Source organism: Hyperolius riggenbachi, chromosome 8, assembly GCF_040937935.1.
Source record: "Hyperolius riggenbachi isolate aHypRig1 chromosome 8, aHypRig1.pri, whole genome shotgun sequence".
Taxonomy (NCBI): domain Eukaryota; kingdom Metazoa; phylum Chordata; class Amphibia; order Anura; family Hyperoliidae; genus Hyperolius; species Hyperolius riggenbachi.
In genome coordinates, this window is record NC_090653.1 from 276064344 (window position 1) to 276090836 (window position 26493).

The window sequence follows — 26493 nt, forward strand, 5'->3', positions numbered from 1 at the left end:
ATTTGAGCAGCACTAATCGCAAATACCTTCTGTTTTAAGAAGGCAAACTTCAGTTTGGTCAGGTGATAGATACTGTATGTAAGCCTCTGATTTGCTATTCATGATCATGTGCTAAAGCAGGATGTGATAGCAGCAAATGAGAGCTTTGCAAATCTATCAGCTGATCAACAAATCACATGTTTTTCTATGAGTTCTCCTAGACATGACCAGCACTAGTCAGGATGTGCCTTCCAGAAATGGAGACGAAAAGCAGAGAGACACCCGGGCCCATATGCAATCAACTATTTCTACAAAGTTTTTTTCCTAGGATAGAAGTTTTAGTCTTCTCTTTCAAACAACTGTTCAGCACTCTGCAACTAAAAGTGTACCAAAAAGTAAGTGAAAAAGCACTATCAAAATTATTTAGTTTTTCTTGCTTGCTGGTTATTTAATACTTTATTGACAAGGTGTGAGGCCTTTAAAGTGAATGTTTTCCCATTTAAAAATAAAAAAGTCTGATACTCACCTAAGGAGAGGAAAGGCTCGTTCCTAATGAGCCTTCCCTCTCCTCTCCCGGTGCCCGGTCCCGCGCAGGATCCCCCGTAGCAGTATTCGACCAGTTCGGTCAAATACTGCCACTTCCGCTGCCGAAGGGATGTTTCGGAAGCCTTCGGGAGCACTCGGGTTCCCGAAGACGGGCCGCGCCATACTACGCATGCGCGAGCGCCCTCTATGACGCACTTGCGCGTACGTAGTATGGAGCGGCCCGTCTTCGGAAGCCCGAGTGCTCCCGAAGACCTCCGAAGTCCCTGCGGCGGCGGACGCGAACGGGGGAGCCAGCGCAGCACCGAGGGCACCGGGAGAGGAGAGGGAAGGCTCATTAGGACCGAGCCTTCCCTCTCCTTAGGTGAGTAACTAACTTTTTTATTTAAAAAAAAAAAAAAAAAGTAACACGGTGTAACACGGCTGTCCACCTGGGGACAAGAGAGTGATCGGCTCTCATAGGCTGAAGCCTATGAGAGCTGATCATTATGATTGGCTGGCTGGGGGAAGGGAGGGTTTTAAATAAATAAATAGTAAAAAATAATTAAAAAAAAAAAATCACATATTTATTTAAAAAAAAAATAAACACGGGGGGGGGGCGATCAGACCCCACCAACAGAGAGCTCTGTTGGTAGGGAGAAAGGGGGAGGGAGGAGGGAAATCACTTGTGTGCTGTGTTGTGTGGTCCTGCAGCTTGGCCTTAAAGCTGCAGTGGCCAATTATGAAAATAACAGCCTGGTCTTTAGGGTTTTTCCACCATGGTCCTCAAGTGGTTAAAGCACAAATCCAGCTTTGACCCATCTGTAATCTAGTTTAGCAGGGGTCCATATAAAGTCCTGACTGCAGCTTTGTCACTATGACCACACTCTATTGGCTCTCTAGGAATTCTGTGAGTGTGCTTTGCTGTCATGGTAGCAGCAGACATTGCATTCTTTCAACGCAAGTCGCAAGCCGTACCTGTCGGGTGGTAACACCCTCTGCATTCAGGGATCACTGGGGCCACTCTGAGGAGTGTCCTTTTTAAATGCCAACTATTTTACTAAACAATCAGTAGAAGAACAAAAAAGCAAATCATATTGCTTCTAAAACCTGAACTGAAAATTCAAATTCAAAATAAACATACACAGGTCATACTTACCTCCCAGTCCCATGTAGTCTGCTCATTGATCTCTTTCTCCTCTCCTGCATCCTGTTTGTCCACTGTGATCAATGGAATTCTCCGTCCTCCATTTTAAAAATAACCATTAGTGCTGCTCAAATCCGATCCGGGAGACATCCGGATAGTTCTATCCGGATATCTCCAGTTACCTGTGTGGGGTGGGCCAATCTTACCTGTCTGACGTCTTCTTTTTCTGTCCCTTAGCGCCTCCCACGATGCGCTCCACGCGCGTCACGCGATTACAAACACTTCCTCCTTCCAGGTTGAAGGAGGAAGTGTTTGTAATCACGTGACGCACGTGGAGCGCATCGTGGGAGGCGCCGAGGGACGGACGAAGAAGACATCAGACAGGTAAGATTGACTCCCCCCGCCCACCCTGCACAGGTTTACTGGGAGATATCCAGATAGCAACTATCCGGGTATCTCCCGGATCCAGATTCCTGTTAAACTGTAATATCGCAGACTTGAGCCATAGGGAAACATGGACATTACCTTGCACATCAGTTGTCCTTTCAGTTATAACTGACAGCAACTGATATATTTCAGTTCTGACAAAATGTTTTCACAACTGGAAGAGATTTTTGTTAGAAGAAAATGGTGAGCTTGTGAGAGGAACTGATGGCAAGGTAAGTAGCAGGTACATCATGTGTTTATTTTAAATAATTTTACTCGGTTCAGGTTCCTATTAAAGTGGACCTGAACTCTTGCACAGGATAAAAGGAAAACATAGAGCCATGCACCCTGTGTGTATTTAGAGAGTTTAGCCTCTCTAATTCCCCCTCATTTGTGTCTAATCACAAGTTGTAATTTGATCTCTCCCACGTGTCACATGACTGCCACAGCAAATAAGCTTATTTGAAAGCACAGGATGCCACCGTACTAAGCTGCTGTCCACACTAAGCTGCCGCCGTACTAAGCTGCTGTCCACACTAAGCTGCTGCCATGTTAAGCTGCTGTCCACACTAAGCTGCCGCCGTACTAAGCTGCTGTCCACACTAAGCTGCTGCCATGTTAAGCTGCTGTCCACACTAAGCTGCCGCTGTACTAAGCTGCTGTCCACACTAAGCTGCTGCCGTGTTAAGCTGCTGTCCACACTAAGCTGCTGCCATGTTAAGCTGCTGTCCACACTAAGCTGCCGCTGTACTAAGCTGCTGTCCACACTAAGCTGCTGCCGTACTAAGCTGCCGCTGTACTAAGCTGCTGTCCACACTAAGTTGCTGCCATGTTAAGCTGCTGTCCACACTAAGCTGCTGCCGTGTTAAGCTGCTGTCCACACTAAGCTGCTGCCGTGTTAAGCTGCTGTCCACACTAAGCTGCCGCTGTACTAAGCTGCTGTCCACACTAAGCTGCTGCCGTACTAAGCTGCCGCTGTACTAAGCTGCTGTCCACACTAAGCTGCTGCCGTGTTAAGCTGCTGTTCACACTAAGCTTCCGCCGTGTTAAGCTGCTGTCCACACTAAGTTGCTGCCATGTTAAGCTGCTGTCCACACTAAGCTGCTGCCGTGTTAAGCTGCTGTCCACACTAAGCTTCCGCCGTGTTAAGCTGCTGTCCACACTAAGCTGCTGGCGTGTTAAGCCGCTGTCCACACTAAGCTGCCACCATGTTAAGCTGCTGTCCACACTAAGTTGCTGCCATGTTAAGCTGCTGTCCACACTAAGCTGCTGCCGTGTTAAGCTGCTGTCCACACTAAGCTGCTGCCGTGTTAAGCTGCTGTTCACACTAAGCTGCCGCTGTACTAAGCTGCTGTCCACACTAAGCTGCTGCCGTGTTAAGCTGCTGTCCACACTAAGCTGCTGCCGTGTTAAGCTACTGTCCACACTAAGTTGCTGCTATGTTAAGCTGCTGTCCACACTAAGCTTCCGCCGTGTTAAGCTGCTGTCCACACTAAGCTTCCGCCGTGTTAAACTGCTGTCCACACTAAGCTGCTGGCGTGTTAAGCCGCTGTCCACACTAAGCTGCTGCCGTGTTAAGCAGCTGTCCACACTAAGCTGCCGCCATACTAAGCTGCTGTCCACACTAAGCTGCCACTGTACTAAGCTGCTGTCCACACTAAGCTGCCGCCGTACTAAGCTGCTGCCCACAACTACACCACTCACACGAAGTACTCGCCCACTAGTGCTTTTAGTTTATAGGCTTATTGAGTATAATGGTGAGAACAGAAGAAAGTAAGAAAAGATGGAAATGATGGGTTACTCCCACCTCCTTTCACACCACGGCACACATCACACCACCTCTTTCTCTGCCATCAGTCTCTATATTTGAATTGAAGTAATCTGTCTAAGGTTTCCAAACTTACTTAAACACCCTTTGTCAGTCTTTCAGCACGATGGTTATTTGTGAAGCATGAAATTGTTCACCCTTACCTTTTCCTCTTCAAAGAAAACTGTAGGTGTCTTTCAGGCTTTAGCTGTGATCTGTTTTTTCCACAATGGCTATGAAAGGGAACAACTGTTTTTGATCTGCCGTGAGTTGTGCAGCTTTGAAGTGTAGCAGATTATAGCCCAAGGTTCTTACTGTATGATCACTCCAAATAATGACTGTAGAAAGCCATATGTTCAGGACCAAAACAGAGTTCAAAGGACCACTATCGTTAAAAATGGTAAAAATGTAAAATACATACATATAAAAAGTAAGTTTCTCCCAGAGTAAAATGCACTTAAATTACTTTATCCTATGTTGCTGCCACTTACAGTAGCTGATCTGACAGATTTTGGACTAGCCCATCTTCTCATGGTGGATTCTTAGATTCATGGCAGACAAAACAGAGGCTTCCGGTGCGAAGGGTAAGGAGGGGAACAAAGGACTCGGGTGTCACTGTTGTTTAAAGATATGGCGTAAATGAGTATGCCGGACACCTGTACACACGCTCAGTTCTTGGCCGAGATGGACATGGACAGCTGCCTCAGCCGCGTCCCATCTAGTGTGTGTACGCACCTTTATTGAAATAGGTCAAGGTGCCCATCTGGCTAAAAATAATAATTTTAAGGTCAACTTAAAGACCATGAATTACAAATGTTATTCCAACTAATTGCCCAGTCCAATGCCCCTTCATAAGATAGTCCTTTAGTATTTGTGTCCCAACATCAAAGGACAACCCAAGGTGACATGTGACATGATGAGATAGACGTGGGTATGTACATTGCACAGCACGCTAATAACTAGGCTGTGCTGCTTATTTTTTCTTTCTTTCTCTGGCTGAAAGAGTTAAACATCAGGTATGCAAGTGACAGTTTCTGTCCATGTTGGGACTGGGTCAGGCTATAACATAACCATCACTGATAAGTAATTACTGCCATAAACCACTTTCCTGACAGTAAATGGCTTCCTGGAGCAGGAAAGAGATAAAAAGGGTCAATAATTCATTGATTTGAACTCTAGCATACTTCAATGAAGGAGTCAAAAAAGAAAGTAAAAACTTAAAAACTAGATTTAAATATAAAATAAAACTGTGGGATACCTAAAAAAAGTCATTTTTAGGAGAAGGAGGATCGATACGATTATTTTTCTCATCAGTTTATTTTCACCTCGGATGTCTGAAGTGAAAATAAACTTATGAGATAATGATCTGTATGTGTAATTAGGCTAAAGCCCCATCTACACCATACAATTTTTTGTGCGAGTCGATTTAATCTGACATGTTCGATCGGGATTCGATAGTGTGGTCGAACGAATTGCAAAACAATGGCAAATCGATCACACTACCGATCAAATTGAATCTGATCAGACATGTCAGATTAAATCAAATCGATGAATCAAATCGCACAAAAAAATTGTATGGTGTAAATGGGGCTTAATAAATATAACATTATTAGCACATATATAAGTCTCACATTGTTTCCAGTACAGGAAGAGTTAAGAAACTTCACTATCTATGCAAAAGAGCTTTTCTGAGCTCTCCGGCTAATTTAGTCAGAGAGTAAAGGCCCATACACACGTCGGATTTCCGTGAACAACGGGTCGTTTGAACGTCCCGTTGTTCAGTCGGATCGCTCAAACTCACTCTTATCAAGCGAACGACAGTCTGTACACACGCCCGATTTAGCGGGCGAACGACTGAACGACGGGACATTCAAACGACCTGTCGTTCACGGAAATCCGACGTGTGTATGGGCCTTTATGCTATTTTCTGAAGCTCTTATCTTAACCTGTCTCTCACTGTGTCTTGTTTATTTAAAGGAGTCACCAGGGGAAAAATGCTAAAATGAGTGGTACTTACCAGGGGCATCCTCCAGCACCAAGCTCCCAGGACGTCCCTCGCCGCAGCTCTGCCCGCAGCTGTTCGCCGCAGGTCCGTCCTGGTCCCCGGCGATGACGTCAGAGTGACCTCCAGGTCGGTCTGTACTGCGCCTGCGTGAGCGGCGCTGTCAATCACCACCACATGGGCCGGAGCGGACTGCGCAACCGCAGAACTATTGCACCAGCGCAGTGCGCTCTGGCCCACGTGGCGGTGATTGAGCGACCTGGAGGTCGCTCTGACGTCATCGCCGGGGACCGGGACGGACCTGCGGCGAACGGCTGCAGGCAGAGCTGCGGCGAGGGACGTCCTGGGAGCTTGGAGCTGGAGGAAGCCCCCGGTAAGTACCACTTATTTTAGCATTTTTCCCCTAATGACTCCTTTAAGGTTTTTCTGCCGGGAAATTCAAAGGGTCTTTAGCGCTGCTCTCTTTCATCATTAAAAAATACTGAGTGTAATTTGTACACTGCAAATATTACAGAATGATGCAATGTTATAAAAAAGCTAAGTAACTGAAAATAAAAATGAATTATAAACAAATGGGTGCAGCGCTCAGCATATGTCAGTCTCTCTTGTAGATCATAATAGACAACTTGCACTTCATAGACATAGGATGGAGTTTAGATCACCTAACACTCCCCCCAATATGAAAGGACTCACCAGATCAGCTAGGCAAACGGGCCATTCAGCGCGATAGGGGTATAGGCCACCCCCTGCCACCTAAGACAACCACAGCTGGGCACTTGTAATCCAATGGACGTCACTATAAATAAAGTCCTCTCTACACTGGTGCATACATTGCATACATTGAGGAATTGAGTGGTACAACGATAAAACGATCAACCGGTAAAACAATCAAAAGATCAAAAAGACATGACGGAAATTATCAATTGAACGCATCTATCGAACGTAAAACGTATCGTGTGTACTTAGCATAAGAGAATGATGCAATGTTATTTTTAAAAAAAGCTATATATCTAAAAATTTAAATATGAGACTATTTTCTTTGCTACTAATGTTCTATTAATTGTCAGTACTACACATACAATTCATTATATCATAAGTTTTTTTTTTTATATAGAGTGACAACATATTCCGTAGTGCTGTACGACGTGTAAAACTAATACTAACATAGATATATGAGCAGTTCAACACAATGTTTAATCAGGACAACCAGTGACATGATGTGTAGTTTGAATAACACCAATACTGATAAGATGTTCATTTGATAAATTGCACAGAAACAGGAAACAAAAGGGGGAGGTCCCTGCCCTAGCGAGCTTACAATCTAGAGGGTAGTGGGGTTGAGACACTGGGGAAGTAGACAAAGGGGTTAGCAGAGGAAGCAGTGAGCTTGAGGTTGGTTTTACACTACAAATTGGCGTTAGCGTTGCGGGGCGGTGCACCTGCCGCACTGCCAAAAGCAGGCCTTCAGGGAACACCGTGTTAGTACACAGTGTTCCCTGTAATTAATGTGGACCTGAACTCTTACACAGGACAGAAGGAAAACAGAGTGAAATGCAACCTGTATGTATTCAAAGAGTTTAGGCAGTTTAATTCCTCCTCATTTGGGTCACATGACTGCCTATGGCAGAGATGGCAGAGAAGCTCATTTGAAAGCACAGGATGTTAACTTTATGTCTGCTTCCATGAATCAGGAAGTAGGAACAGTGCAGATTTATAGCAGGATATGTATCATCTGTAACAAAGAAATAACGTAGTATGAATACAGAGGTGCCAAAAGGATTAAAGTATCTAATAAGTTTAAAACCTGAGGAGGCAGTGGTGGACTTACCTCTTCCAAGCAGACACAAAAATCGCCAATGTGTTTGTCAAATACAAGTTTATTTACATACTCCGGGGGACAATGCAACATGTTTCGCAAGTTTGATTCAGCTTCATCAGGCAATAACAACGGAGCAATAGCATATGTGGTCAGTAGAAGAACCAGGCACCTCAGAGGATTCCCTGAAGCTACAGGGAAAGGGGAAGTCTTATTGGGACCCTGAGGCTTCCCTTTCCCGAGGTAAGTGTCCCCCAGGTGGGTTTTTTTTCTTTACAGAGTCTTTTTAAGTTAAGTCTGTCCTTTGTCTTAATTTGTTTTGTATTTAAACATTAATACAAAGTTTATGATAAGTACAGTGTGGAGTATGGTACTGTTTTTTAGATGGACCTACTTTTAGGCTTCTTGCACACAGGGACGTTACAGGCGCATGTTAGTGCAGCCTGTAACGCTCCCCCAACGCACAGCAATGTAACACAAGTGGGCTGTTCACACTGCCCACGTTGCGTTACATTGTAACGCAGCAAAGTGCTGCATGCTGTGCGTTCTCCACGGCTAAGCCGCGTTAGACTGTTTGCTCATGCTCAGTCATGTTGGGGAGGAGGGGAGAGCCGCCGGGCACATGGCTAATTAATATTCACTGCACTTTGTGACGTGCAGTGTTTACTTCCTGGAGCGGCCGCTCCGTGCAGCGATTGGCCGGCCGGGACCACGTGATGCCGCATGCGTCCAAGAGTACGCATCACGGCATCACGGACGCCAGAGTGAGCTGCACAACGCGGCTCACTCCGACGTCCACATCGAAGAGCACCAGGCCTTGCGTTAGGGGCACGTTATGTGCCCTATAACGTCCCCTAAACGCAACGTCCTGGTGTGTCACTAGCCTTAACCACTGAGGGGTTTTACCCCTTTAGGACCAGAGCAATTTTCACCTGTCAGCGCTCCTCCCATTCTTTCACCAATAACTAATCACAACGATATGATCTATATCTTGTTTTTTTCGGCACCAATTAGGCTTTCTTTGGGAGGTACAATATGCTAAGAATTATTTATTCTATACACATTTTAATTGCAATAGTAAGAAAAAATTGAAAAAATTAATGATTTCTTAGTTTTCGGCCATTATAGTGTTAAAATAAAACATTCTACTGTTTATAAAACCCACACATTTTATTTGCCCATTTCTCCCGGTTATTGCAACGTTTACAATTTTTCCATAGTATAATGTATGGCGCCAATATTTTATTTGGAAATAAAGGTGCATTTTTTCATCCATCACTATTTATAAGCCCGCAAATTAAAAATTACAGTAATATACCTCCTTGACATACCCATTTAAAAAGTTCAGTCCCTAAAGCAACTATTTATGTATTTTTTTTTTATGTACGGTACATTTTTTTTAATATATATAAAAACTGTTTGGGTACTATGGGGGAGTGTGGGGGGGGAATAGTTAATTTTAGGAGTAAGTGTAGGTATTTTTATTATGTGGTGTGATGAATTTTTCTATTTGGCCATAAGATGTCCTCAGTCATTATTTCCGATTCGCGTACGTTATGCGAATCAGAAATAATGCGTGGCAGTGTAACAGCCGGAAGATACAATGACTCGTTCAATGATTCGGGGACTTGAGATTTATGAATGGGAACTGCATTCCCATTCATTAATGTCCGCGCTTACCGGCAGTAACGGTAGCGCGCACGGGAGCGGGCGGCAACCACCCACTCCCATTGACTAACTTTCACGGCACTGGGACTTCAGGTGAAGTTTCCCAGGGCGTGATTATACTGCACCTGGTGAAGTAAGTAGTTATCAATTACTCTCAAGGAAACAGAAACTACACTTAACCACCAATCCCTGTTGGCCTGTGTTCCGGATGAGAGTTTTACTGTAATACAAATCTAGTGGCAGGAAAGCAGGAGATTTGACAGCTTACTTCTGTAATCAGGAGTCTGCTGGAAGTTACGCTTTTAGTTTTCTTTCTGGTAAGTTTACATTTATCGTACATACTTCAGGCAAACCCTGGTAACATTTGACAATGCAGGTTATTTAGTCATTTCTTGATAAGAGAGTGTCAAGCATCCAGTTAGACACATATCAAAACAATGGTGTCTATAGGTGCTACAGGCAATAAAGTGTACCGGATTTTACGTCTGGAGTGGATGTATTCATCATGTAAACTGCTTGCCATCGAAAAAAAGTCCCCGATTTTCAGCGAGGGAGATTCATTCCATGACATCCCCGTACTTGTTCATTGCTGTTCCGGACTTTTTGTGAGATTCTGAAATTTGATCTGATGCTAAAAAGAAAGACAAAGATAAATGACAGTCTGTGTTTAATTGGCAACATATCATCACAATGGGGAAGAGTCATACTATATTACAAAGAGTCATTGTGCGAGTTGCTGTCTGTACTTGCTTGTTTTTTTTTTTCACTCCGCTTTCCTCCCACACCCCAAAAACTTACAGAAAATGAAATGGCTATCCTCAAAATTGTGAGCTGCTCTGAGGACAGTCAGTGACATGATTATGTACTCTGTAATGTGCTGCAGAAGATGTCAGTGCTATACACTTAATAATATGGTAAGACACTAGACCAGTGTTTCTCAACATTTTATTGGTATGTACCCCTTTTTAAAACCCTGTACTCACCAAGTACCCCCTGGCATAGTAAACATTATCACAAGTACCCCTTGACAAATATATAATTTAATCATAGTACATGATAATTGGTTCTAAACCATTTCCAAGCATTCACTATTGCTTTTAATTAACTAAAATACGAATTTGGTGTTGTTTAAACAAGATTTTTCATTTTCTAAATCTCTATAAATGTTATTCTTGGTTAAAGGAATACTATCGATACCCAAGTGTTCTAAAATGACAGTGTGCAAATAATGTCTAAGTAGCTGTGTAAACATTTTCCTACTTTTCATGTTAAATATCAGAGGAAAAAGCTGTAATTTATTGAGGGTAGGATTTAGCTATATTGGGACAAATCAATTGCAGAAGGGGTGTCTGCTTCAATGCACAGCCAGAGTTGCATATCAGACTACAGAAAGCAAATATCAAACATATCAAACTCTGAAAGCAAAAACAGTATGAAAAGCTGTGACAATTAGTTACATTTCCTCTGCTCTCTTCAGACACTTCAGTCAGAAACAGAGCTCCCAACAGCTGCAGCTCCTGTGTCCTGTCTCTCTCTGTCACACACAGAGCTACACATAGAGTTCACTGATCAAGTGTGAGGGGAATTTCCCCTCTCCTCATGGCTCAGTCAGCCGTCAGTTTTGGCGTCAGTAAAGATTGAATGTATTTTGATAACAGTAAACAAAGAAGTTGCTACTAAAATGTATACACCAGTACTTAGCAACACTTCCCAAACAATTCCTGTGTCAATTGAAAAAAATATGTGAATCAATAGTATTCCTTTAAGTATATCAAGCCTGAGTACCCCCTGGAACCATCAGAAGTACCCCCTGGGGTACGCGTACCAAACGTTGAGAACCTAAGCATTACATTATGACTATGGTAGGATTACATTGTGAGCTTCTCTGAGGACAGTCAATGACATGACAATGTACTCTGTAAAGGGCTGCAGAAGATGTCAGTGCTATATAAATACATTATAAGAATATGTAAGGATATTAGAGTATGGCTATGGTAGGATTACATTGTGAGCTTCTCTGAGGACAGTCAGTGACATGACTATGTACTCTGTAAAGTGCTGCAGAAGACATCAGTGCTATATAAATACATAATAATAATAATAATAATATGGTAGGACATTAATGTGTGACAATGGTAGGATTAGATTGTGAGCTCCTCTTTGCATGTGCGTGTGCACGCAGGCACCGGCAGTACGCTTGCACTTGGACAGAATAGCCAGACTTATGTTAACGTCCTATTTCCCTTAGAGGTGAACAAATGGTATGTTTTTAAACATCCCTATTGCAGGAAGTGGTTGAGTATAAATGTGCTCACCTGGTGATGGGCGATGTACTGCCTCCTCTCTGCTTGTACCTGCAAAAGAAAAGAAGGGAAGGACATCAGCAAAGGCAATATCAATTCTTATAAATGAAGAGCTACTCACAGGAACACAAAGAATACCAGTAGTTGTCATATTGTTAGATAAACGCTAAAGAGCATACACGTTTCTGCCATAGCAAAGCTGTGTCCCGCCAGCCCAGTACAAGCCTCCCCTTAAAGAGAACCCGAGGTGGTTTCTAAGAATTATATCAGCACACAGAGGCTGGGTCTGCTTATATTGCCCAGCCTCTGTTGCTATCTCAATCCCCCCTAAGCCCCCCCTGCGCTCTGCTGTCCCCCATAAATCACAGCCGCGCTGTCAGCGTGTCGCAGCGGGCTGTGTTTACCTATGTAGTGTCACTCTCGCCGCTCCCCCCGCCTCCTGCATAGCTGTGGTCCCCGCCCGCGTCCCTTCCCTCCCTGCTGATTGGAGGGATGGGACGCGGGCGGGGACCGGAGCTATGCAGGAGGCGGGGGGAGCGGCGAGAGTGACACTACATAAACACAGTCCGCTGCGACACGCTGTGTGTCGACAGCGTGGCTGTAATTTATGGGGGACAGCAGAGCGCAGGGGGGGCTTAGGGGGGATTGAGATAGCAACAGAGGCTGGGCAATATAAGCAGACCCAGCCTCTGTGTGCTGATAGCATTGTCAGAACCCCACCTCGGGTTCTCTTTAACTCTTGCACAGGAAAGCTGGAAAACCTAGATAAATGCACCCTGTATGTATTTACAGAGCTTAGCAAGTCTAATTCCCCCTCATCTCTGACTAATCACAAGTATAATTATATCTCTTAGCTGTGTCAGCTGGCTGCCTCAGCAGAGCAGCTAATTTGTAAACACAGGATGTTCAACTATGTCTGCTTCCACGGAAGTAGATGCACTGCAGATTTATTGCAGGATTGGTATCAGCTGTCACAAAGAAATGTTTTTCTGTAAACGGTATTATGCTGTTGCTTATGTTTTAGAGCAGAGCGGAAGTTCTGTTTTCAGGTCCGCTTTAAAGAGAATCTGTATTTTAAAAAAAGCCCTCTGGAGGATACTTACATCGGGAGGGGAAAGCCTCAGGGTCCCAATGAGGCTCTCCTCTCCCCTGTGGCTTTGAGGAAACCAGCGCTGGCTCCTAGAAATGTCCCGAATGGTTCACCGGCGAACTTGTTCGTGGTGAACCGCGATCACATAGGGAGTTCGACCCGCCCCCTATACCACATCATTGGGCTAAACTTTGACCCTCTACATCACAGTCAGCAGACACATGGCAGCCAATAAGGCTGCACTCCCTCCTGAGCCCCCGCCCCCCTATAAAAACGCTGCAGCATCGGCCATTTTCTCACTGTCTGCTGTCTGCTTAGTGAGAGAAGGGAGAGGTTGCTGGAGAGATAGGGAAAGCTTAGTTAGATCTTGTTAGCTTGCTCCTTGCTGATATTTGTTGCTGAAAAGCACCACAAAAAAGCTCTTTTGAGAGCTAATGTTCTTGTGATGTGTTTTTTTTTGTGTGTGTGGCCCACTGACACTGCATATACAACTCTGTCTGTCGCAGCTGGCCCTTGCTATACTGTGCCAGGCCCAGCACAGTCAGTGCATACCTTTCACTGCATCTGTGACTGCACATTGTATTATACCAGTCAGTGCATACCTTTCACTGCAGCTCTGTGACTGCACACTGTTTTATATACCAGTCACTGCATACCTTTCACTGCATCTGTGACTTCACATTGTATTATAACAGTCACTGCATACCTTTCACTGCATCTCTGTGACTGCACACTGTATTATACCAGTCACTGCATCTGTGTGACTGCACATTGTATTATGCCAGCCATGTGTGGTGGCAGCCGTTTCTCATGCTCCCACTCCGGACCGGAATCGAACCCTGATTCCCAGCCCTTTACCAGTGGTCACCATGATACTGAGAAAGTACCATGGAAAGTTTATCACACAGATGAAAGAATGGCAGACTTTCCCTCCATAATGCAGGGGTGTTGCTAGGATCCTAAGCGATCCGGGGCAGTTTTGGGCACTCCAAATGGTAAATGGGTGTGGCCACGCAGCAGAATGTGGACATGGGTGGAGCCAAATTTACATAAACTTAACAGCAGTCTAAGTAGACCTGTCCAGCAAAATGTTGGATGAAGCCCCCTCTCCATTAATACAAAAAAATGAATAAAAAATGGAGCATGTCACAAATGGGCAGTGTCACTTAAACATAACTAGGCAGAGTTACCTGGCATCTGCGCTGGCTAGTCTGGAATTTTGCTGGGCGGGCTGGCCTGCCTCCAGGTTATCTGGCAGTGCCCCCATAGCATTCCCTGACCTTGTAGTGGACCTCCTCTCATCCTCCCACGGGACTCCCATTGAGGCACCACAGCTCCCTGCATGCCCTCGTAAAGGCATCACACCGCCCAGCATGGCACCACAGCACCCAGTATGCCCACATAGAGGCACCACAGCACCCAGCATAACCCTGATTGATGTACCACAGCTGACTGCCTGGAGGACATCCGGGGCACCCCAGAATAGATCCGGGGCACGTGCCACTGGTGTTTGGGGCTAGCAACGCCCCTGCTTCCATAACAGATTCTCGTTGAAGGAACTGCACAGACAGCAGAAAAAGTAATTTAAAAAAATAGATGTTAGCTTTAACAATGGTAGAGAAAGAACCCTTGGACTACTGGGTGTGCAGGCTTGACCTGTGGCCAGAGCTGTCCCAATTTGCCATCCAACTTCTTGCTTGCCCTGCCTCAAGAGTCCTGTCAGAAACAACCTTCACTGCAGCTGGAGGCATTGTCACTGAGAAGAGAAGTCACTTAAAGAGAATCTGTATTGTTAAAATCACACAAAAATAAACCTACCAGAGTGTTAGGGGACATCTCCTATTACCCTCTGTCACAATTTCGCCACTCCTCGCCGCATTAAAAGTAGTCAAAAACTGTTTTAAAAAGTTTGTTTGTAAACAAACAAAATGGCCACCAAAACAGGAAGTAGGTTGATGTACAGTATGTCCACACATAGAAAATACATCCATACACAATCAGGCTGTATACAGCCTTCCTTTTGAATCTCAAGAGATCATTTGTGTGTTTCTTTCCCCCTGCAGCTCACTGAAGAGTTACAAGCTGATTGTTTGTTTCTTCTTGCAGACAGCTCTGCCCGGTTGTCTGTTATTCTGCAGTATGTGGCTCATCAGTATGTGAACAGAGGATATATTCCGCTTGTAAAAGATAAGAGAGCAGAGAAAAGCTGGCTAATGTAAATAACACACACACACACACAGGGGAGTGTGCATAGAGGGGGCATGCATAGCAGATCACACTGAAGAGTTGGCAACCTTCCAGACACAGGACGACAAGTCCGACAGGGGAAAGATAAGCTGATTTATTACAGAGATGGTGATAGTAGAAAGTGCTGCAGTAAGCCAGAGCACATTATAATAGGTTTAGGAACCTGTAGGATGGTAGAAAACACAATTACATTTTTGTTACAGAGTCCCTTTAAGTCACAAAAGTGTTCAGTACCTCACTTTTATTAAAATGAATGAGGCATGGATCCCGGGGGGCTACTGCCTGCCCGAAGACTAAGTCAGTCCCCACACAGAATCTCTGCCTGAAAGCCGCTTGACTGCCTTCTCCGCCACCACAAACAGGGTCCAGGTCTCCAGATGGATTCCTGAATTTTGCTAACAAAAAGAATAATAATTTTTCTAGTGTATGTACATGCCTGCCTAATTTTTCTGGCTGCACTGCAGCTGCAACAACAAAACAAAAGGCATGTGTCAATTCCCCTTCATGATCGTTACCTTGCCGCGGTGAAGGGGCTTGCGTATCACAATGAAGCAATGACCTATATGAGTGTGTTTGTCCCAGCGCGGGCACAGCATGGCTGCAGAAGACTGTTAGAATCCCCAGGTAAGTTAAACTCTTTTTTTTATATCCTAAGTTGAGGTTCCCTTTAAGTGTAAATGTGCTTACCTGATGGTGGGTGGTGTAAAGCCTCCTCTTTACTTGCACCTAGAAAAGAAATAAGTGAAATACATCAGTAAAGGCATTTTACTGCAGTAAATAGCTTGGCGGTTTTCTCGGAGGGGAGGCGGGGCCAAACGGCGGAAGTGGAATGATGCGGGGGCCTTCGGGACGGCTTCGTGGGACAAGACTCCGAAGAAAAATATAACTTTGCATTACAGCAGCGCTGACGGGTTTTTAGTTGTTGCATGGAGGTCCTCTTTAAGATTCCCTTTTAAGATTCTGATGGCATCGGACCTCAAAGCAGATCATCTTCACAGGGGACACGCACTCTGGTAAACTGTGTGTGGAACAGTCCATTCTCAGCACCCCCAGCATATGTTTTATCAATCCATGTTTTGGATCCATCCCATTTGAAATTCCCTGCCTGGTTATACCCAATAGGGAGTAATTAATAATATGCGCATAGTATGGTTTTTGCTCTTTGGTTATCTTATGATAATCCATTTCAAATTATGGGATTGGTTACAATTGTACCCCGTTAATGGACTCGATCAATCATATGCTTTGAATCACAATTAGCGGATCGGGAGATTGTATCATTATTAATTGGTTGTCTAATGCCAGAGACCGGAGGATAGTAAAGTGTACCAGAGACCGGGGGATAGTGAAGTGTACCAGAGACCGGGGGATAGTAAAGTGTACCAGACACCGGGGGATAGTGAAGTGTACCAGAGACCGGGGGATTGTAAAGTGTACCAGAGACCGGTGGATAGTAGAGTGTACCAGAGACCGGGGGATAGTAAACTGTACCAGAGACCGGGAGATAGTAAAGTGTACCAGAGGCCGGGGGATAGTAAAGTGTACCAGAGACCGGGGGATAGTAAAGTGTACCAGAGACCGGGGGATAGTAAAGTGTAACAGAGACCGGGGGATAGTAAAAATGTATACATACATGGGGCTTCCTCCAGTCCCCGCCGCTGTCCTCCACCTTCTGAATCCTCAGTAACGAGTCCCATAAGTCTAGAAATGCAGATCTGATTCACTTCATAAAAGTATAGGTGGACTTATACACGAGCCACGGGCAGCACTGAGCACACTGAGTAATGTGTGTACTATTAGTGACATTCCCATTTGCAGCAATTTACCCAGTGGTAAGTGAAATTTTGAGGAAAGTAAATGCCAAGAAAGCACAGGTTTGAATGTCCTGGCCACAACAATTAACAAGGAAAGGGGCAGAGGGGAAAATACTGGGCTGCAGGAAGGGGAGAAATTGCAGCACTTGGGGGCATGGAGCAGGTATTGGCTGCACACAAGGGACAGGAGGGGTTAATGGCTGCAATACGGTGTGCAGTGCAGCCATTAACCCCTCCTGATCCCCAAGTGCAGCCATTAACTTTGCTGGGTAGACTTATACTTGAGTCAATACAAAATTCCAGCTTAAAAGGGTTGAATATTGGAGTCGCGTTATACACGAGGTTGACTTGTATTTCAGTATATACGGTACCTTCTGTTTTAAGAAGGCAAACTATTTTTTGCATATTATTTTAGTAAGAGGGCTTTTTGGTCCTTTGTAGCCCCTTACACACTCCTAGGAGTTCTTGTTCACCATGAGCTTGCTGGGTACTCTGTAACTCTGGGTGTTTCAAGTCCTACTCTATAGTGCCATATTAGTCCATTCCATGCACTGATGAGGATCAACCAGTCCAAAACAGTCTGTATGCATGTTGGATTATTATGACTCTGGCACATCATTGCATTCCAGCAGTTCTGGAGGTGTGGCTAACTTACAGGGACATCAAAGGATGATTTGCATATTCAGCAGTGATGCATCGAGGGAGACATCATATGCTCACTCCAATCTGAATTATCGCAAATACCTTCTCTTTAAGAAGGCAAACTTTTGTTTTAGGTTTACTATAAGCCAGTGACATCTTGCGTTTTGTAAGCTGCAACACTTTCAGAATTTTGACAGATTTAACAGGTTTAAAAACCTGAGGTCCAGGCCCACCTGCACTCCCCTCCAGGTATCACGTGTTGGCCTTGGGGCCCCGGCCAGTGAGAGAGGTCCGGGGCCCCTGGCCATCGTGTGAACCAATCGTGTGTTTTTAAACGTTTTCTTTCAGCTCTAGGACATGGCGGACAGGTGAGCGGTTAGGGAGGGACCCCTGTGGGCGGGATGCCTGCACGGGGCGGTCCTGCTTGCGATGACGTCCAACTGAAGCCTCCCACCTGAATGCTAATGGCTGCTAGATGTGGTATGGCAGGTAAAGGGTGTATGACAGTGCATCCTGATTGGCTGACGAGCACCTGCTGACCACTTTTAAATGTAGCTGGGTGCATGTACTGCTGTGTTCTATTGCTTGTGTGTGTTAGATTTAACAGGTTGTAAGATATGGTGGCCGCTCATGGTGGCGGAACGCCGAAATCCACGCTGAGGCGCAAGCCTCTGGGTCTCGGCCTGTCCCTGACGTCACTGGAGTGCATGGCGCTCAGCTCCCATTGGATTAGCGGCGGATGCCCTCTTAGTACACACTCTGCCGCTGTAAACATTAACCACGTCTTGCTGCCGATTTGTGTCTGTCTCTTGACTAGCTTCTTTCAGATTGCCTTATCGTTGCCGACCTCTGCCTGTACCTGACCATGCTTCTCTATTGATTACCCGCTGCCGACTCAGCTAGTACCTGGATTCCCCTGACTGCCGCCTGCATCAACCCCTGCTTGTTAAAGGGACTTCCATGAACTCTGCCTGGACTGAATCCGGCCTGTTATTGACCATTCATCTGTCTAGCGATTATACTTCAGCTGCAGCCTGGTATCTTGCCATCGTCTGGACTGCCTCAGCCTATAGGCCTCAGGTGACTATTAAGTATACTGTGTTTGCATTGCTCATTGCTGTGTTTGGTGATTGCTGTCTGCCAGTTTGTATGCTGCATCTGCCTGCAGGGTATTGTAGTTTGTATTAGGCAGGAGTTTCCGCAGGCGTTAGGGCTGGGTTATAGGTCAGTCATATGGGCATACAGCCTGACTTATAGCAGGTGACCAGACAAGCCTGACACAGGTAAACTTTACGACGGCTTTTTAACCCTTGCGTTACCATAGCATAGCAGCACAAGTACCTGTGTCATGTGGTAGCAGCGGCTGTCGTCCCTCCAGGTAACTCCATAATCTCGCACATTTTTCTGTCTCGTGTTTTGTGATTATGTAACTGGTGACAGAACCTGCAACTAAAAAACAAGTCCCAGTCAGAGTTCTCTTAACCCAAAACATTGTTCAAAATGAGCTATTTTTAAAAATCAAAAGAAAAAAAAAAACTTAATTTGTCAGAATTATTTTTGTATTTATCGTAAAAAGTGCAAACATCTTCCATAGCGCTGTACATAGTACAAAATAAATAGTGGGGAGCATAGATACATATACAATCAGGACATCCAGCAATATAAATACATACATAGTTGACACCTCACCAATACTGATGCACGAATAGGAAACACTAGGAGGGGGTCTCTATCCTTGCCAGCTTACAATCTATAGGGTAGTGGCTTGGAGACACAGGGGTTAGCGGATGAGGCAGTGAGCCTCCGATGCTTCCTATTAGGGCTGCACGATTTTAGGTAAGAATTGAAATTGCGATTTTTCTCTCAAAAATTGCGATTTCGATTTTTTCACGATTTTTTTTCAAATCGAGCTTTGGCACTAAATTCACTATGCCCCCAGTATAGTTTAGCCAGATACTGCGGGCGGACGATTGCTTTAAGAGAAACTCCGACTCTTGAACTTTATCCCAATCAGTAGCTGATACCCCATCACAAATGGATCATCAGGGGGCTCTATATGGCTGATATTGTGGTGAAACCCCTCCCACAAGAACAAGAAAAGAACGTACTCTTGGCAGTTTGCTGTCTATGAACCTTGCTGCATTGTGGGAAATAGCGGTTACCAACTGTCAAAAGCCATGCAGCAGCTACTGTCAGCAGTGTTCACTGGTGTTCCTTTTTAAGAGTCGGGCAGCGGGGGCGGTTCATGTGAGGGCAGCGGGGGGAGGTTCACGTGAAGACTATATAGTTATCGTCACTATCTGCAGTTTTCAGAGTGCCCGCCTGCTGCCCGCACGCTTGTCTGGCTGCACCGCTGTGCGCCGATTGGCCAGAGCCGCCAGAAGCAGTGAATATGTATTGTGGTTAATGAGCGGGGGCGGTTCCACTCGAGAGAGCGGCACACACAGCTTTACCAATCGCTGGGTAGCGATGGAATGACGGCAGCGGTAGGCGGAGCTGTACAGAGCATACAGTTCCGCCTACCGCTGCCGTCATTCCATCGCTATCCAGCGATTGGTAAAGCTGTGTGCCGCTCGCTCGAGTGGACCCGCCCCCCGCTCATTAACCACAATACATATTCACTGCTTCTGGTCGGCTCTGGCCAATCGGCGCACAGCGGAAGGCGGGCCAGACAAGCGTGCAGGCAGCGGGCGGGCACTCAGTAAAAACCGAGGATACTGACGATCACCAGATCGTCTGGGCACGAACCGCGGTTTCGGTTTTGAACCGAAAAACCATGCAGCCCTACTTCCTATAGCAAATTACAGGGTTTCCATGCTCCGAGCATGATGGACAAGATGTGGGTGAGAGTTCCTCAGGAGAGGTGATGCTCGTGAGAAGTCCTGGATGCTGGAGTGAGAAGAGGTGACTAAGCTAGAGGACAAGAGGGTCCCCTGTCAGGGCTTCTGGAGATAGTTTTGAGATGGAAGTAGCAGGAGGTTGTTAATGAGTAAATAAGTGGTCTAAATGAGAGTTCAGAGTTAACCCCAGACAGCGAGCTTTAGGAGTTGGGGCTACTGGGGTCTTTTCTAAATTGATGGTGACTATGGGCGGTGGAACACAGAGAGAAAGTGGAAATAGTACAATTTCCGGTTTTTTTGGCATGGAAGTCAGCGCCACAGAATATGTTGGTGCTTTATAAATCAATGATAATAATGTGGAGACAGCCGATAGACAGACAGGGACTCAAGATAATAGTGTAGAGAGGTCAGGAGCTAAGAAATATATTCTGACTTATAAGTCTACTTTTTAACCCTTGAAAATCTTCTAGAAAGTCAGGGGTCGTCTTATACGCCAGTATATGATGAGGTTTTTTTATTTGGTGTGTGTTGGAAGAGGGGTAGTCTTATACGGTGAGTATATCCCAAACTCTATATTTTAACTGGAAAAGTTGGGGGGGGGGGGTGTCATCTTATGCACCGGAATATACGGTATTTGGGTGTCATCAGCATAGAGTTGATACTGGAAAGTGAAAGAGATGGTTAATTATGAACTTATGAAACAAACATTACAAAAATGAAAGTTTTGTGAAATTTTTCTGCAGTTTTGAGCAAAACTTTGAGGATACTGTTAATGAAATATAGAAATTGCTCTAGTGAGATCCATTTTGGGATAAAGGGCTAATTTTACTGCAACTATTGGAACAGGTCTAGAGATCTACTCTACTACATAAGAGAGTATGGCCTCTTTGCCTTTCAATATAGTCCACCTTGATTGTAAATGAAACAGGGTGGGCACCTGTTAGAAGCGTACACACAGTCTTATTGATGCATTTCAATACCCAAGTCAGTAATACAGGCGCACTAAGGCAATAGGCGCGCTAAGGCAAAAATACAGGCGTGCTAAGGGAAAAATACAGGCATATACAGGCACGCTAAGGCAATAGGCGCGCTAAGGCAAAAATACAGGCGTGCTAAGGCAAGAATACAGGCGCGCTAAGGCAATAATACAGGCGCGCTAAGGCAATAATACAGGCGCGCTAAGGCAATAATAAAGGCATATACAGGCACGCTAAGGAAATAGGCGCGCTAAGGCAAAAATACAGGCGTGCTAAGGCAATAATACAGGCGCGCTAAGGCAATAATACAGGCGCGCTAAGGCAATAATAAAGGCATATACAGGCACGCTAAGGAAATAGGCATGCTAAGGCAATAATACAGGCATGCTAATGCTATAGGTGTGCTAAGGCCTAGGTTCTCAACCTGTGGTACGCGTACCCCAGGGGGTACTTCTGATGGTTCCAGGGGGTACTCGGGCTTGATACACATAACAAAGAATAACACATTTCGAATTTTAGAAAATAATAAATCTTATATAAACAACACCAAATTAGTGTTTAGCTAATTAAAAGCAATAGTAAATGCTTGGAAATTGTTTAGAACCAATTATCATGTATTATGATTAAATATATATTTATCAGAGGGTACTTGTGATAATGTTTACTATGCTAGGGGGTACTTGGTGAGTACAGGGTTTTAAAAGGGGTACATACCTATAAAATGTTGAGAAACACTGTGCTAAGGCAATAATACAGGCACGCTAATGCAATAGGTGCACTAGAGCAGTAATACAGGCCCTCTAAGGCAATAATATAGGCACGCTAAGGCAATAATACAAGTGCGCTCATGCAATAATACAGGCACGCTAAGGCAATAGGCATGCTAAAGCAATGATACAGGCATGCTAAGGCAATAATACAGGCGTATACAGGCACACTAAGGCATTAGGCATGCTAAGGCAATAATACAGACATGCTAAGGCAATAGGAGCTCTAAGGCAATAATATAGGCAGGCTAAGGCAATAACACAAGTGTGCTCATGCAATAATACAGGCGTGCTGAGGCAATAGGAGCTCTAAGGCAATAATATAGGCAGGCTAAGGCAATAACACAAGTGCGCTCATGCAATAATACAGGCGTGCTAAGGCAATAGGCATGCTAAGGCAATAATACAGGCACGCTGCTGCAAGAATACAGGAAGGCTCCACTAATAATACAGGTACGCTGTGGCAATAACACAGGAAGATTGCGGATAATACAGGTACACTGCGGCAATAATACAGGTACACTGCGGCAATAATAAAGGCACACAGATGTAAATATATTAGTGCACAGACACAAAAATACAGGTGCACTAACAAAACTTTAAAGAGCAATGCCAAAAAATACAGGCTCACGGAGGCAAGAACACAGGCACACAGACAGAAATACATAAAAGCACAAACACAAAAATACTGGTGCACTGACGCTAGGACTTGCAGTGTCCTAAACAAGAATATGTAACTTCCGTGAAAAAGGAACAAACCGAACATTCTCACAACTCATTAGTAATATCCATTAATAATAATATTGGTTAATTCCTGCAGGCTAATTGTCTAGTTAAAATGCACAGAGGAAAGTCCCTAATGGGGTTTGTAGCAGATTCCCAGCTGCGTTAATTGTTACTATTGTTTAATTTCTACTTGTGTTTCCGTAAGCTCAGAGGCACAAAAAAAACCCTTTGTGATATTTGGAGTTCTGAATCAGCCAAAAGGAAATAAAATTTGGTTATTAAAGGGACACTATGGCGAAAAATTGCAAAATTTAAAATATGTGCAAACATAGACAAATAAGTAGTACGTTCTTTCCAGAGTAAAATGAGCCATAAATTACTTTTCTCCTATGTTGCTGTCACTTACAGTAGGTAGTAGAAATCTGACAGAAGTGACAGGTTTTGGACTAGTCCATCTCTTCCTAGGGGATTCTCAGGGATTTATTTATTTTCAAAAGCACTTAGTGAATGGCAGTTGCTCTGTCCAACTGCCATAAAAGTGTGTAGCAAGCAGGGAAGCTGGCCAGCATCATTGTTTAAATCCTTTTTAGGAAATAGCTTTATAATGAATAAAAGCCTTGCTGAGAATCCCCTATGAAAAGATGGAGTAGTCCAAAACCTGTCGCTTCTGTCAGATTTCTACAACCTACTGTAAGTGACAGCAACCTAGGAGAAAGGTAATTTATGGCTCATTTTACTCTGGAAAAAATGTACTTCTTATTTGTTTATGTTTGCACAAATTTTAAAATTTTTTTAATTTTTCACCATAGTGCCTCTTTAACCACCTTAGCGGTATGGACGAGCTCAGCTCGTCCATTACCGCCAGAGGGTGCCGCTCAGGCCCTGCTGGGCCGATTTTGATCAAATAAAGAGCAGCACACGCAGCCGGCACTTTGCCAGCCGCGTGTGCTGCCCGATCGCCGCCGCTCTGCGGCGATCCGCCGCGAGCAGCGGCGAAAGAGGGTCCCCCCAGCCGCCTGAGCCCTGCGCAGCCGGAACAAATAGTTCCGGCCAGCGCTAAGGGCTGGATCGGAGGCGGCAGACGTCAGGACGTCGGCTGACGTCCATGACGTCACTCCGCTCGTCGCCATGGCGACGAAGTAAACAAAACACGGAAGGCCGCTCATTGCGGCCTTCCGTGTTACTTTTGGCCGCCGGAGGCGATCAGAAGAACGCCTCCGGAGCGCCATCTAGTGGGTTTTCAGTTGGCTGCATGAAATAGTTTTTTTTTTTTATTTAAAAAAAACCCTCATGCAGCTGCCCTGGCGATCTTAATAGAACGCCAGGGTGGTTAATACAGACGACAGGAGGTTATTCGAGGTTTAATCAGAATCTGCACTTTCAGCAACATTGGCACTGAAGAAGGACGTTGAACATTTAAAGGGAACCTGAAGTAAGAGGTACATGGAAGCTGCCACATTTATTTCTTTTTAAACAATACCAGTTGCCTAGCAGCCCTGCTGATCTTCTGGCACTAGTGTCCGAGTCACAACCCTGAGGCTCAGTGCACACTTAGCAGAAACGCAAGCGTTGTGGAAAATGCTGCGTTTTTGCCGCTAATGGAAGTCTATGGGCCGCATTAAAAAAATGCATATAAAAAAAACGCATATGTGTTTTCTACGCGTGAGTTTTTAAAAACGATGGTTTTGTTGCATATTATTCAAAAACGTATCAAAAACGCACATAATGAAAGTCAATGGGAATGCAATGGTAATGGTTTTTATATAAAAAAAAAATTGTGATGTATTCCCGCTTCCTGTTGTCTTCCTAGTGATTTGCATAAATCAAAATATTAAAACGCATTAAAATTGAATACAAAACGCATATGCAGACGCATAAAAACGCACGCAAAACGCTAGGAAAATGCATATGCGGGGGAAAACGCAAACGCACTAAAAAAAAAACCCGCACATGACAGAAAACGCAACCTTGCACGTTCTGTGTGCACCCAGCCTGAAACAAACATGCGGCTAATCCGGTCAGACCTTAACCAGATCACCTGACCTGCATGCCTGTTCAGGGCCCATGCTAAAAGAATTAGAGACCCACGATAAGGGAGACAGGCAACTTGCATGGAAATCAATATGACAGCCTTCATATCACTCATCTCAGGTTCCCTTTAGATAAAACCACCCTTATTTACTGGTACTTTAGTGCTGATCACCACATTCATAAAGAGGCGATCAGACAGACAAAACTCCATCAGAAATAGCTCAGGGCGGTGTCATTTGTTACAAGCACCTGTTCCTCACAGATGATGGCAAATGCAAGGCACTAATGCTCAGTGAATGGCACACTTGTGGGATCTTTCACACTGGCGTGGTGCATTGCGGCAAATTGCTTCCGAAGCCTAATAAAACCCTATGGGGGAAGTTCATACTTCCCATGATGTGGTACGCTGGGCAAGAAGTGCCATATCCAACGCTAGCGCAGAACTACATTACCGTGCGGCTCTTGCGGTGATCTGCATCGCCCGGAAGTCATGTTACTCTACAGCGACGCAGGTTTTTTTTTAGGCAGAGCGAACAACTGCCTGGAGAGATCACCTCTATCATTAAGACATGGCTGTCATTTTTACCTGTGGTACTCTTTAACAGTGAACCATAACGACATATAGTAGAATGAAATAAATGATTCCGTATACCAATTTTAATTTTAATTTTTACTTTAATTATCCTGGTAGCAGGGTCAAAAATAATTCTTATATCGATATAATCATTACTATATAAATGTTTTACCATATTGGTATGTAACCCCCCCACCCCAATGATGGTCAGCCTAGGCTATGATGTCACACAACCTTCTGCCCAAGAGAATCCTGGGAGATCAGGTGAATTGCAGTGTGTGTGTGTGTGTGTGGGGGGGTGGAATTTCCTAAGAGAATATCCCAACAGCGCTGCACCTTGCCAGCAACAAAGGTCCCGGCAAGAACAAAGATGCTGTTGCGTATCCTTTAGAGCAGAGAGGACGTTCGGAGTTCAGGTTCACTGTAAGTATTCTTTACATCATTCGCTTTAGAGATAGTCATAGTGTATGTATAGTTACCATCAGGTTGATCAAATCAGCTAGGGAGAATCCAAGCATGAATGGCATGCTTACGCAGGGCCGGCCTTAGGTTTCACAGCGCCCTGAGCAAAACCTGATTTTGGTGCCCCCCCTTCATCCGCTTCGCACGTGCCCACACACACACAGACCCATATGTAAATTCACCTTTTCTCCTGAGTTACCTTTTTAAAGTCGTGACACATCGCACCAAACGCTCATATCTCTGTGACACGTCACGTATGTATAATAGAAAAATACTAATAACCACTAAATGGGTGGAAAGAGTGCATTATCAAAAATGAAGGCTAGAAACTTTCAGGAATATTAATAAAAACAGTGGGACAGTTAGGCCCCCCCCCCCCCCCCAATTTGGATTGATAGCACAACACCGACAATTTTCACCACGCGTTATAGCCGCAGCGCGTCCCTCCAAAAAAAAGAACGGCCTCAGACTCAGTATAGGTAGGTAACAAGGTATAGGTGCCCCCAGTATAGGATCTCATGTGTAGGTGCCCTCAGTGTAGGTAGCCAAGCATAGGTGCCCCCAGTATAGGAAGTCAGGAGTAGGTCTCCCCCCATAGGTAGCCAGGCGTCACTCAGTACCTCCACTATAGGTAGCCAGGTGTTGGTGCCCTC

The 26493-nt window shown here is 44.8% G+C and overlaps 1 protein-coding gene across 1 annotated transcript in view; it reads right to left on the bottom strand.

Annotated features, from left to right (window-relative positions):
- Window positions 1-7742: 7742 nt before the first annotated feature.
- The window catches only part of TMEM141 (transmembrane protein 141), a 53055-nt gene continuing 34304 nt past the window's right edge, over window positions 7743-26493 (bottom strand). The window contains exons 4-7 of the mRNA XM_068249915.1: window positions 18805-18912; window positions 15695-15733; window positions 11683-11721; window positions 7743-9998 (exon numbers count right to left, since the gene is read on the bottom strand). Of these exons, the coding sequence (XP_068106016.1) occupies window positions 9925-9998; window positions 11683-11721; window positions 15695-15733; window positions 18805-18912 (260 nt within the window). The 3' untranslated portion in view covers window positions 7743-9924. The remainder of the gene's footprint in view (window positions 9999-11682; window positions 11722-15694; window positions 15734-18804; window positions 18913-26493) is intronic.